The sequence below is a fragment of the Protopterus annectens genome, chromosome 12.part0 (genome assembly GCF_019279795.1).
Source record: "Protopterus annectens isolate FY-2018-M chromosome 12.part0, PAN1.0, whole genome shotgun sequence".
NCBI lineage: Eukaryota > Metazoa > Chordata > Ceratodontiformes > Protopteridae > Protopterus > Protopterus annectens.
The window spans coordinates 769,366,691-769,381,315 of NC_056746.1; the positions used below are offsets into that span (position 1 = coordinate 769,366,691).

The following is a 14,625-nucleotide window of genomic DNA, read 5'->3' on the forward strand; positions in this document are numbered from 1 at the left end:
TAGAAGGCATGCTTGGTTAAAGGAACAGAATCCGCCTGATCATGTTAAAGCAAAATTATTAGATGCACCATTGCAGCATGATACTTTGTTTGGTACTAAAGCAGAAGAGGTGTTGAAGAAAAAATAGAGGATAAAGCAAAATCCATGCAGACAGTCGAGGATTTCATACAGGTACAGCCACCCAGGTTTAGCAGGAACTGGCCTTCAAAAAATTGGTCCTTTCCAGTGTCAGACAGACCACAAAGGGGCAGATACAGGCGTCCCATAGGCAGATCTCAGCCCCAAGGCTCATACAGGCCTACACAATGGGGTGCTCCTACCTCCAAAAGTGGAGAAGACAAATCACAACCTTACAGGAAACAGTCCCAATGACTTTCCTCTATTTGACAGCCCCCTTAGGGGGAGAACTAGCACTTTTTTCATCAAATTGGCAAATGGTTACCCAAGACAAATGGGTCCTGAACATAGTGTCCCAAGGCTACAGGTTCCATTTTCACACTCTACCAAGGTCAAAGGGCATGCCAGACCCGCCACACAATCAATGGGCAGAGGTACAAAAACAAATTACAGCCTTCATGGACATGAGGGCCATTCAGCAAGTACCACAACAAGAGCAGGGGCAAGGATTTTACTCCAGACTTTTCCTAGTACCCAGGAAGGACAAAACCTGGAGACCAATACTGGACCTGTCTATACTAAATACATTTCTGGAAGTTCCAAAATTCAAGATGTTGACTCTACAGCAGCTACTGCCCATGCTGGGCAAGAGGGCTTGGCTCGTAACTTTGGACCTAAAAGAGGCATACCTGCATGTCCCACTCAGACAGTCTTGCAGAAGATACCTCAGATTCATAGCTGGCTCAATGCATTACTAATTATCTGCACTGCCCTTTGGCTTATCTACTGCGCCCAGGGTCTTCACAAACTGCCTGGCACCAGTAATTGCGTTTTGCAGACAAAAAGGAATTCAAATATATCCCTACTTGGACGACTGCCTAATTCAAGCAGAGAACAAAGACACTCTTCTAAAGCATCTGGTGTTTGTAAAAAGATTATTAATTGCCCTAGGGTACACAGTAAACAAAAAGAAATCAAAACTAGTGCCCTCTCAAGAGATAATATTCCTGGGTGTAAGCTTAAATACAACTGCCCAGATGGCTTATCTCACGCCAGACAAGCAAAAGCAACTGACTACTTACTTCAAGAAATTGGCAACAAAACCCCACTTATCTGCAAGGAAAATCCTGCAGGCCTTGGGTTTCATGGCATCCTGCATTCTACTAATTCCATATGCCAGACTGCATATGAGGAAACTGCAATGGTATCTGAAAAGTGTTTGGACTCAGCATTGCCACAGCCTGGAGACAGTAATTGCACTCATTCCCTGCCTACAACAGGAGTTTCGATGGTGGGCAGAAGCCTGTCACCACAACAAGGGTCTCCCATTCAGTTTACCCACAGCCAGACAGACACTGACAACGGATGCATCAGATTATGCCTGGGGGGCCCATTTGGCAGGAAAATGTATTCAGGGCACATGGCCTGGAAACCAGATGCATCTTCACATCAACCAAAAAGAGATGCTAGCTGTTCAAAATGCCCTGACAGCTTTCAAGGACCTGCTTCATCCAGGACAGTTACTGATAAAGACGGTCAACACTACGGTCATGTGGTACATAAACAAGCAGGGAGGTACACATTCCTACCCCCTCTGCAGACAAGCAATGACCTTATGGGACACAGCACTGGCTTATCAAGTTCACCTGCAAGCACAATTCCTGCCAGGAAAAACAAATACTCTGGCAGACGAACTAAGCAGAAACCTCATGGATCCATCCCGACAAATGGAAACTGGATCCAAAATTCTTCAGCATGATAATAAGGAAATAGGGATGCCCAGACATAGATCTATTTGTCTCCCCTCACAACTGTCAATTGCAGTGATTTTGCACAAGGATTTATCACAAGCAAGCATGGAAAGTGGACGCCCTATCATTCAGCTGGAAAAATCTAACAGTATATGCTTTTCCCCCACTGCCTCTCCTTCCCAGAGTACTCCTAAAGGTCAGACAAGAGAAGCCAAAAATGATACTGATTGCATCAGACTGGCCACGCCAGCACTGGTACCCAATCCTAAAGAGCTTGTCTCAAGGTCCAGCATGGATATTGCCTCAAACTTCTCACTTGCTGACCCAACAAAACAATCAGATCCTGCACAACCAACTCAGGACCTTAAGTCTGGCAGCGTGGCGGATAATGTAGCCATTCAGAACACTCCTGTTTCAAAAGCTGTTATGGATGTTATCTTGGAGGCCAGGAGGCCCAGTACCAGAAAATCGTATGCAGAAAAATGGAAGAGATTCTGTGCTTGGAACCAGGAACAAGGCATTGACACGTCTGTACCAAATATTCCTCAGATTTTACAATACCTAACTGAGATGCTGAACAAAGGCCTTTCTTTCTCATCAATTCATGCCTCTGCCATTTCAGCCCATTACAATACGGAACCACCTATCTTTTCTCATCCTTTAATAAGGCAGTACCTCAGAGGGACCAAAAACATTAGGCCTCCAAGGAGAGCACCAATTCTGGCCGGGGACCTCAATTATGTTTTGGAAAAACTCACACTGCCTCCTTTCGAACCAGCATCAACAGCAGATATAAAATTCATATCCTGGAAAACAGCTCTGCTCCTAGCAATAACCTCTACAAGGTGAGTCTCGGAGTTACAAGCACTCAGGCTGTGGAACCTTTCATAATTTTTCATCCAGACAAGGTTTCTCTGAGGACAAACCCTACATTTATGCCTAAGGTAGTGCCCAGTGTGGCCCTCAACCAAACAATTCACTTGCCTACCTTTTACCCAAATCCACAGAACAAGGGTGAGAAAATTCTGCATTCTTTGGACATAACACAGGTAGCTGCGCTTCTACTTGGACAGAACTAAAGCTTTCAGAAAGACTGAGCAACTTTTAGTGTCATATGCTGCAGGATCTCAAAACAGACCATTTCTAAATGGATAGGCCATTGCATCCTTTTCTGCTGTTTTCAACATGGCAAATCAGTGCCTAAGGGCATTAGGCCTCATTCCACCAGAGCAGCAGCCACTTCAGCAGCCTTCCTCAGAGGAGTACCAACCAAAGATATCTTAGAGGCTGCAACTTGGAGTTCAGTGCACACCTTTACAAAGCACTACCACTTGCCTCTCTAAGTCCAGAGCAGGCTTCGCCACTGCAGTTCTGCAGGGCCTCATAGCCTCTCCTAATCCTATTTAACCCAGCCACCCATCCTCAGCTTTGGGATTCTACCCAAGAGTAATGACTGCAACAGTGAAACACGATGAACATAGTACAGTTGTGTACCTACCATAAATGTAGATGTTCGAGTGTATTCACTGTTGCAGTCAATGTTACCCACCCACCACCCCCCTTCTCTTTGCTGGGACTTATCTGCACTTCTCTATCCTATACAACCTTTTTGGTATATATGCTTGTAGATGAAGGAAATGTTATTTTTGTGCATGCATTACTCATTGGCATATTTTTCAGCCTACCAATTTGGGGCACCTGACATCTGGGGCAAGAAAAACTGAATAAAATGGCGTCGGCTGCATCTTTTATACCCCTGGCACACTGACGTCAGGGAAGAGGCGACAGCAACTGACGCCGGACCTAGACTTTGGAATTCTGGCTGACTGAGGGTAGCCTACCAGCAGGATAACCCAAGAGTAATGCAACAGTGAATACACTCAAACATCTACATTTATGGTAGGTACACAACTGTACTTTAAGCAATACCCATTGAATTAAGTGGATCAAGCATTGCTGCGATTGCTTGTGAGACTACTGTGGAGTAGGAGTCCTGGGGACAAGTGTCCACCAAGGTGATGCAGGAACTGGATGCATAGTGCTCATTACTACCCAAGTGAACCTTAAGTTGAAGGTGTGTAGCTTTTTATTTCCAATTGTGAGTGGAATTAAATGTGGAAGATGAGGTCAGGCACTGAAGACGGGATGAAATATCCTGAGGGAATGTTCCTGGGGCTTAAAATCTTGGGAGAGCAATTTAGAATAGCCAAAAGAGAAAAGCCAAAAATAAAATAAGAAGACAAGTAAAAAGACTGAGGAAAGCTAGGAGCTTTGTGTGGAGTAGGAAAAACAGGTTAGTATTATGGAGTATATGGGTTCGAGGGCTGGGAACAGCTACAGCATGGCCCAGGGGAAATCAAGTAAACACCAACAAATACGTTTGTGTGGGTGTATGTATACATACATGCATATAATATATATATATATATATATATATATATATATATATATATATATATATATACCTTATACATGCGTGTTTGTGTATGTTTTATATGCACGCACACACACACTCTGTCTCTCTCTCTGACATGGATCTTGCATAAGAACTTATGACAACAGTCTGTTATAGTAATTCATATGCTGATGTCATTCCTGTACAACTAGTTTTTTTTTTGCTTTGTTCTTCTTTAAGGAAAGTGTGCACTACCCTTAAGGGTAAAAAACTGCATTTCTTTGGTGCTAGGTTACATTGTCTAATATATGTGTGTGTCTAGGCATGCCCACCCATCAGTGTGAACATTGGCTGTAGATGATTACTCCTTATGAAATGTCACCTCAACTCCATGTACCAGAATAAGAAAAGGGGGGTATATGGCTAGAGTTTTATTAATTTTTATATATGTGTGAGTGTGTGTGTGTGTGTGTGTGTGTGTGTGTGTGTGTGTGTGTGTGTGTGTGTGTGTGTGTATATATATATATATATATATATATATATATATATATATATATATATATATATACATACACACACACACACACACACACACTGGGGGGCATTGTGACCTAGAAAGGGACAGGCCATCTGGCCTAGACAGAGAGTGCCCACCAGGTCTAGAAAGAGGGAATGAAAGATAGAAGCCATTGATCCTAGAGAGAGACGCTGTCAGGCCTAGAGAGGAAGAGAGAGAGAGAGACACAAGCTAATCAGGCCTATAGACGGGGGGGGGCTGTCTGGTCTGTAGATGGATAGATGGGAGGGCTGCTGTTCCTGTAAAGGGGAAGAGAGTGAGAGGCTGTTAGGCCTGTAGAGAGAAGGAAGAGGGAGGAAAAGAGAGAGAGAGAAAAAGAGAGAGGCTATTTGGCCCAGAGGGAGAAAGAACAAGCAAGAGAGAGAGAGGCCATTGGACTAAGGGGTGGGAGGTGGGAGAGAGGTTGCCGGGCCTTTAGAGGGGAAGAGAGAGAATATGTGAGAGGCTGTCAGGCCTATAAAGTGGGAGGGAGAGAGAGAGGAAGAAAGAGATGGATCATCTAGCTTAGAGAGAGAGAGAGCAAAAGTGGGATAGAGAGAGGGAGAGCGAGAGACAGGCCATTGAGCCATAAGTAAGAGAGAGAGACAGGCCACTGGGAGAGAGACACACACACACACACACACACACACACACACACACACACACACACACACACACACGCATGCACCATCAGTGTGTTCCATATGGTGGAACTTGAATGTTGTAAGTGCAGACCAGAGAATTACAAAACTAGGACCTGGCATTCCCGGGGGGGGGGGATATGATAGCATTCAAGGACTCTGATACAGAGCAAAAAAAATGTAGGTTCAGTAAAATTGTCCTAGGGACACTAAATCTTGCTACCAAAAAAGGAATTACAAGGAAATGGAAGACAGAGGAAAGCCTAACCTTAGAAAATGTGCTTGGAGTAGTAAAGAGAGAAGTTGGAGACTAAGAGAGAGCAACCCAGCAAGACTACAGGAGTACAAGTGCATGAAGCCATTACCTGGATATGGGGCAATATTTCTGGGGAATTCAGAGTTAGATAAAAATAAAATGGAGAGAATAGTAGTAAAAGAGTGATACTCTAATGTATTTGAAGGAGTTTTCTTGTGTTTACGAAAGGGGATTAAAATTAGATAGGGCAGGACTTTTAGTGGGGGTCGCATATTTCACCAGAGAGGACATGGTACTAAGAAAAAAATGTGTTAAGAGTTTGGAAATGGATTTATGCTTCTTTATGACTATGAGTTGCAAATTGTTTTCCACTTCTCTTTTTTTTCAGTTTATAATTATTGTAACAGTCAGCACTTTTGAAGTATGTCATACAATGTGTATGCTCAAATCTCTGACTACTTAAGGATGTGTAATTAACAGTTTCTTGTGTTTGTTTATTATTAGCCAGTGTAAGAAAAGTTTTATTGTGCAATATCCTTGCTGAGCCTAGAAATTGCCCAAATCGAGGAGCACTCTATCCTGATTAACAAATTCAAAATAAATTCTAACTCTTGTTCTAAAACACAAAGTGGCATTACCATTGTTGACTAAAGGTGTTTTAACATGGGTGTCCTTGACAACTCTTGCATTGGTTAAGACTGTGTTCAAAATTTTATCCTTTCTGGTGCAGTCCTCCCTCAGCTGGCTGATCTCCTTATGATCCAAAAGCCTTAGTCTACTCCTATTTCACAGACAGTATGGAATCTTCCAGTCTGTTCTGGGCATATTCAGATCTGTAATTGTTCACGTCCCCCATGAATAATTACCCTGTTCCAAGCTTGGGTATTTTACATGTCCATTTCTGTGCATATTGCTGTAAGAACAGAGCAAGAAAAGAATCTTGAAGCATACTTGGATTGGACCACAAGAAGAATGATTAAGTTAGACAGCATTAGCAGCAGCAAACAGATTGCACTGTGTATCCTCAGGGTGGAAAATATATAGCAGCAAAGAAGTTTTATCAAGACTATACAAACCCATGGGCAGACTGTACATTGATCAGGCTGCTAGAGAGATTCCAAATGAGAACTTGTTAGAAAAGATCTGTGGAATGGGATGCAAACATAGACTCTTCTCTTTGGAGATGACAACAAAGAAGAGGGGCATGTCACTGATTTTAAGATATTGTTAGGGAGCTGTGATGGAATTATCCTGGACAGGAAGGCATGAGGGGAGTTTGCGGCTCTGGCATCAGACTGTAGGGACTGACATCTCCCTGTGTCTTTGAACTTCTTTACACAGGGGGTTGCAGACCCATGGAATGCACTTGTCAAAATGGGTGAAGATTGAAGGCAAGGACAGAAAAGAAGCAGAAGGTGAAATACACTTAGAAGGAGATAGTAACCATCTCTAGACTGCTCTTTATCTTGAAACATATGTACTACAATATATGCTTGAAGACACAAGGAGATATATAATATAACCTCAGAGAAGCTGTTAATTAGAGTTCTGTTGATATATTGCTGAACAAGAGTATTTGCTTTGCAAGATGTCCTACCATCCCTCTTCATCTTTCCCTGCCTAGCAAGGCTTAGTAGTGTAGCATGGTTCTGTTTTCATCATTATGTATGGTTATCAAGAACACACTGATGAAAGTCATCTGGGTGTAGTCGTGCTTAGAGTGTGATACTATTACACCTCTCATTAGTTTCAAGAGATTGTTTTGAACCTATGAGCAATCTGCGAATTTCTGTATAACTTTTTAGTAATCCACAGCTGACTTATTTACTGGTAAAGTGTTACTATAAAAGCAGTTTGATAAATGTAGTAAATTGATAGGGTGAAAAAATGTAGAACTGATAATTCACTCATTTCTATTGTGCACTTAGGACGTCATGCAAACCTGAACCAGAATAACCTGAAGTATGGTGCTGAACACTACCTCACCTCAAATGGACAAGGAGCTGGGAAGTTTGAGTTGTTATCTAGCAGGACAATGGCAAGTGACAAGATTGTGTTGCTAGTCTGCAACAGAGCCTATAGCGGTCAACAAGGGAGAAGGTAAGTAAGGAGCTGTGTCATCCCACTTTAAAACCCATGTTGTATTTGTTTGTTTTTACAATATGTAAACATAGTGATGTTCATCGTGCATACAGCTGCAGTCATTACAGATGGTTATCCTGCCATCAGGCGGGTCCTCGGTCGGCCGAATTCCAAAGTCTAGGTCCGGCGTCGGTTGTCGTCGCTTCTTCCTTGACGTCAGTGTGGCAGGGGTATAAAAGAGGCAGCCGACGCCATTTTCTTCAGTCTTTCTTGCCACGCGGTGCCCGAAGCAGAAGCAGTTTGCAAGTGCCGGTCGGCCAGCTCCTGAGATTTACGAAAGTATTTCAGCCGAAGTCTTCTTTAAAGCTAAGTACCCCGCTGGGGAAACTTTTCTTGCCTCAGACCGATGTCAGACAAAGTTAATAATTGCATTTCTTGTGGGAAGCAAATACCGCATAAGGATTTCCACTCTTTCTGTATACCTTGCTTAGGCCCAGACCACAACGTCTCGGCCTGCCGTTTTTGTGGTAGGTTCAACAAATGCACTATTAAGCGCTGGGCGGAGTTCGCCCTTCATTATTTTGGCAAAAAATTTAATTATATCATGTCGTCGGATACATCGACACCAGTTTTGAGCAAAAGACGCAAAGATAAGGACCGACATCCGAGGTCCGCACTGAGTACTGAGACCACGCTTAGGCCGACTACCGGTTCTCAGCGGGGCGCCTACGCAGCCCCTGAATACCGATGAAACTACATTACCGGTGACTTCAGTACCCGAGGTCGCAGGCTCCTCGGTCTCCATTCCTACTGCAGATACCGACGCCACTCTTGGCGGGGAAACTCAAAATTTAGTCAGGCCTGCCATTTCTGAAGGCGTCTTCAGGCCTTCCACCTTCTCTATTAAATCCTTCACTAAATCTAAAGCAGCCATGAAAACTAAAAAACAGGGTCCTCAGACCTCCTCTCAAGGCCCCATGCCTAAAAAGCAAATGCTTAAAATGGCTGAGGATTTGATTACTCTCATCAGGGGTTCTCAACCCCCCCCTGACAAAAGACCCAGATTGGAGGAAGACTACCCTTCCTCAGACCAGGCTTCTATTACCTCAGAACACTCTGAGGACCAGGATTTTGCCTATTCCCCTTTCGAAGACTCTGATGCTGAGGAGTCTATTCCCTCGGTCTCCCCCCTTGAGGATTACTCTTTTGGGGAAACCCTGCATACATTGAGGGAACACTTTCACTGGGAAGGCCAAGATTACTCAGATTCCAAGAAAAGGCTCAGGGAATTTCTACTGCTCCCCCAGCATAGGCCCCTGGCTGTCCCTCCTGTTTTAGATATTTTGGATGATGTGTACACAGAAGCCAGCCTTAATCCAGATTCTTTACCTCCAGCCCCTGTTAAACCAGACAGGTATTACCGGGTTCCTGATTCTCACCAGTTTCTTTATAAAAAGCCATACTGCTGACCCAGAAACTATTTCACAGGGTCCCAAGGGAATAAAGGCCTCTACTGCTAAAAACCCTTTACCTTCAGAGAGAGATTCCAGAGCATTAGAAAGATGGGGGAAAAAGGTGTATACATCTGCCACTTTAACCATGAGGGCATTAAACTGTCAATTCCATATGTTAAAGTACCAACAGTTTTTGTTATCTCAGTTGAAAAGCAAAATGACACAAACAGAACAACCAGATTTGAAAGAGTTGCAGGATTTGTTGCATGGTGCAGAGCAAGTGGGTAAACATACCTTGCAGTGTGGTTTTGATGCTTTAGAGGCCTCATGTAGAGCTGCTGTCACGGGGTCTGTTATACGTAGACATGCTTGGCTCAAAGAGCAAACCTTACCAGATCATGTCAAAGCAAAGTTATTAGATGCACCACTTCAGAAAGATGTATTGTTTGGTGTTAAAGCTGAGGAGGTACTAAAGAAAATGGAGGAAAAAGCTAAATCAATGCAAACAGTGAAAGATTTCCTGCAGGTACAACCTCCACGCTTCAGCAGAAACTGGCCTTCAAAAAATTGGTCCTTTCCAGCCATGGACAGACCTCAAAGGGGCAGATACAGACGCCCAAGGGGTAGAGGACAACCTCAAGGATCTTACAGAGCAAGACAATGGCAAGCACCAACCCCAAGAGGTGGGGAAGATAGATCACAGTCATTTAGAAAACAGACACAATGACTTCCCCCTATACCTGCCAAGCAAAGCTTTAATGGCAGCACCTTTGGGCGGAAAACTGGCATTATTTTCAAAAAATTGGCATATTGTTACAAAAGACAAATGGATTCTGGACATTATGTTACTCCAGCCACTGGGTGGTGCTGTAATATTGCTTCCATGTAATCAGAGACTAGTATAAATGCAGGCTGCTTCATTTCATTCAAAAAAACTTTATTGTATTCATTGATAAAGGCTGAATAGCCGAAACCGGTCTGGATTTGAAGGAATTATAAATAAATAATCATTATTTCTTCATTACTGCGTGTTCACTATCATTTTTTGCTGGTCGTTGGTGGTTTACATTCTGGACATTATAGACAGAGGCTACAGGTTCCACTTTCACACCCTTCCAAAAATGAGAGGCATGCCAAACCTGCCACAAAATCAAAGGGCAGAGGCACAAAGACAAATTTCCGCTCTCATGGATATGAAAGCGATTCAACAGGTACCTACAAAAGAACAAGGTCAAGGTTTTTATTCCAGACTATTCCTGGTACCAAGGAAAGACAAAGATTGGAGACCTATCTTAGACCTATCCATCCTAAACACTATACCTACAGGTGCCAAAATTCAAGATGCTCACATTACAGCAGCTTCTTCCCATGCTGGGCAAGGAGTCTTGGCTGGTAACATTGGACCTCAAGGAGGCATACCTGCATGTCCCTATCAGACAAGATTGCAGAAGATACCTCAGATTTCTTGCAGGTTCAACCCATTACCAATTCTCTGCATTGCCCTTTGGCTTATCTACTGCGCCCAGAGTGTTTACGAAATGCCTGGCATCAGTAATTGCCTTCTGCAGACTACAAGGAATACAAATCTACCCATATCTGGACGACTGCCTGATCCAAGCGGACAGCAAGGACATTCTGTTGCAGCATCTGGCGTTTGTAATAAAACTGTTAAACTTCCTGGGATACACAGTGAACAAAAAGAAATCAAAACTAATACCTTCTCAACAGATAATTTTCCTGGGTGCCAGCTTAAATACAATCACCCAGATGGCCTACCTCACGCCAGACAAACAAGGGCAACTGTCTCAATACTTCAGCAAAATGGCAACTTTCACCAGGCAACTTTCACCAGGCTAACTGCAAGGAAAGTCCTGCAGGCTCTGGGATTCATGGCATCTTGCATCCTTCTAATCCCATGTGCAAAGCTACATATGAGGAAACTACAATGGTACCTAAAAAACTTATGGTCTCAACACAGCCACAGCTTGGAAACAATTATCCCACTCATTCCATGCCTTCAAAAGGAATTTTTGTGGTGGGCTCAAGCATGCCAAAGAAACACAGGTCTCCCTTTTTTGTGTACCTCAAGCGACTCAAATCATTACAACAGACGCCTCAGACTACGCCTGGGGAGCACACATGGCAGATCAGTGCATTCAGGGAAAATGGTCCCAAAAAGAGAAGCACCTACACATCAACCAAAAAGAGATGCTAGCCGTGCACAATGCTCTTATGACTTTCAAAGACCTACTGCATCCAGGCCAGTTACTGATAAGGACAGACAACACCACAGTCATGTGGTACATAAACAAACAGGGAGGAACTCATTCATACCCCCTGTGCAGGCAAGCCATGACCCTATGGAACACAGCACTGGAATTGCAAATTCAGCTACAGGCACAATTCCTGCCAGGGAATGAAAACACACTGGCAGACAACCTAAGCAGAAATATGACAGATCCACACAAATGGAAGTTGCATCCTCAAGTTTTCTCAAAGATAACTCAGGCATGGGGACAGCCAGACATAGATCTATTTGCAGAAATTACCAGTTGAAAAAATTTTTGTTCAAGGACCTATCATCCACAGGCCTGGAAAGTGGACGCACTCTCTTTCAATTGGTCAACATTGACAGTCTATGCCTTCCCTCATCTGCCTCTACTGACCAAAGTTCTATTACAAGCCAGAGCAGAGAGGCCACAAATGACTCTCATTGCTCCAGACTGGCCAAGACAACACTGGTATCCGCTCCTAAAGAGTCTGACACACTCCCCATCATGGATCCTACCTCTAGTCCCTCTTCTGTTGTCCCAGCACAACTACAAAACCCTTCACAGCCAGCTCAAAACCCTAAATCTAGCTGCATGGAGAATACCTTAATTTCTCAACAGACTCTCCTCTCCAAGGAGAGGTGCAGGATGTCATCTTGGAGGCCAGAAGACCTTCTACTAGAAAAGCCTACTCTGCCAAATGGAAACGATTTTGTGCCTGGAATCAAGAAAAGGGCCAGAATCCTTGGGTAATAAATATACCTCAAATTTTACAGTACCTAGCTGAGATGTTAAACAGTGGCCTTTCCTTCTCCTCCATCAAGATCCACGCTTTAGCCATTTCTGCACAATACAACACAGACCCTCCTTTATTCTCACATCCTCTCTTAAGGCAGTTCCTCAGATGGGCAAAAAATATAAAGCCCCCAAGGAAACAACCAGTTCCAGCTTGGGACCGCAACTTTGTATTGGAAAAGCTGACCCTGCCCCCCTTTGAGCCAGCTTCTTCAACAGAGCTACAATACTTGTCATGGAAAACAGCCTTCCTTCTCTATCACCTCAGCAGGCAGGGTTTCTGAACTACAGGCCCTCATGGCTGTGCAACCATTCATCATTTTCCATCAGGACTGAGTTTCCTTACGAACCAACCCTACCTTCATGCCAAAGGTAGTATCCAGTGTAGCTTTGAATCAGACTATCCACTTACCTACCTTTTATCCAAATCCACAGAACAAAGGGGAGAGACTACTACATTCCTTGGACATTCACAGACAACTTCGTTATTATTTGGACAGAACAAAGCCATTCAGGAAATCTGAGCAACTCTTTGTGTCTTATGCTACAGGTGCTCAAGGAAAGGCTATTTCCAAACAGACAATTTCAAAATGGATAGCCCACTGCATACGCTTTTGTTACTCATTTCATGGAAAATCTGTGCCTGCGTACATCAGATCCCACACCACCAGGGCCACAGCTACCTCTGCAGCTTTCCTCAGGGGGGTCCCTACCAAGGACATTTTGGAAGCAGCTACTTGGAGTTCAGTGCACACTTTCTCCAAGCACTACCACCTTCCACTATACTCAAAATCTAGAGCGGGCTTTGCCACAGCAGTCCTGCAGGGCATCCTAGCCCCTCCTAGTTCCACTTAGTGCCTACCACCCTTACTTAGCTTTGGGATTCTTCCCATCTGTAATGACTGCAGCTGTATGCACGATGAACATAGTACAGTTTTGTACCTACCATAAATGTAGATGTTCGAGTGCTCATACAGCTGCAGTCCAGGTTACCCGTCCCCTCTTAGGACAGGCCTTATGACAAACACCTTTATCATACAACCTATTTGGGGTATTCTTTTATGGTGTATTTGCTTGCAACTACTGTTTTTTGATTTATCTATACTGCATGTTTGCATAACATTATGTTTTGCCTTCCTTCTGGGGGCACCTGACATCTGGGGCAAGAAAAACTGAAGAAAATGGCGTTGGCTGCCTCTTTTATACCCCTGCCACACTGACGTCAGGGAAGAAGCGACGACAACCGACGCCGGACCTAGACTTTGGAATTCGGCTGACCGAGGACCCGCCTGATGGCAGGATAACCATCTGTAATGACTGCAGCTGTATGAGCACTCGAACATCTACATTTATGGTAGGTACAAAATTGTACTTTCTCTTACATGAAGAAGAGATGAAGAAGGTATTTTATCCTGTAGTAGAATTTCTCTATGTTCTCAAGTTCTTGCCACTTTTCAAAAACATGGTGGTTGATTGGCTACATGAAGTAAACAAAAAAAAAAGTGTATACCTACATGTGCCCATATGTACACACACACAGACAGATATATATTGTGTATATTCTTGCCCTTGTGTCCAGTTTGTGGTTTATGGATCAGCCCACTTAGAGTTACTAGATATTTTAAAAAAGGTGCACTGGTCTGTAAGTGACTTGTTAAATTATGCACAGCTTGCATGTGGATACTAAAAACCAAGACCCAGACCTAGCCGCATGTAGCCATGACCCTCATTGTCATAACATTACAGCATTGTATACATCTTTCTTTCCTTTCTATTTTGTCCCCAAAATACTTTTGTAGTAGTAGTTTTGCTAGTAAGAGTCCATAACAAAGAAGTTGTAAAACTTGCAAAGAAACAAGACAGATTTTGTTTGCACATACTAGAAGTTCATGTTCCAGACTTACAGAACTAGTTATTGAATGCTTTGAACAAGAAATAAGTTTCACTTGCTCATGAATGGAAACATAAAAAAAAATTGACAAATTATACCTATATGTGAACTTTCAAAAGTGGATTTATTTACTACAACAATCCATCTAGAGCCCTGTGTTCTATATTATTCCTCATTAGATAGTTTGAAAGATGGATTGTTTTTTCTTTTAACAGACTGAGAACTTCAGGTATGCTTTTCGTTAATTCAGAAAGTTCTGAAAACAAAATAAGACAAGGTTGTGTGACAATGGAGTTAGTATATTTAAGAGGAGAATGTAGGGTAGGGTATTCAGGCGAAGCCCTCTGCAAAAAACATTTTTTATGCTTTGCTTCATCCAGTTGAAGCTTTGGTTTGTTTGTTTCAGCTAACCAAAGG

At 43.2% G+C, this 14,625-nt stretch overlaps 1 protein-coding gene across 1 annotated transcript in view; it reads left to right on the top strand.

The window, feature by feature from the left end:
• Positions 1-14,625, top strand: part of USP31 (ubiquitin specific peptidase 31) — a 2,233,792-nt gene that overhangs the window by 761,880 nt on the left and 1,457,287 nt on the right. The window contains exon 7 of the mRNA XM_044089819.1: positions 7,645-7,816. Coding sequence (XP_043945754.1) covers positions 7,645-7,816 — 172 coding nt within the window. The remainder of the gene's footprint in view (positions 1-7,644; positions 7,817-14,625) is intronic.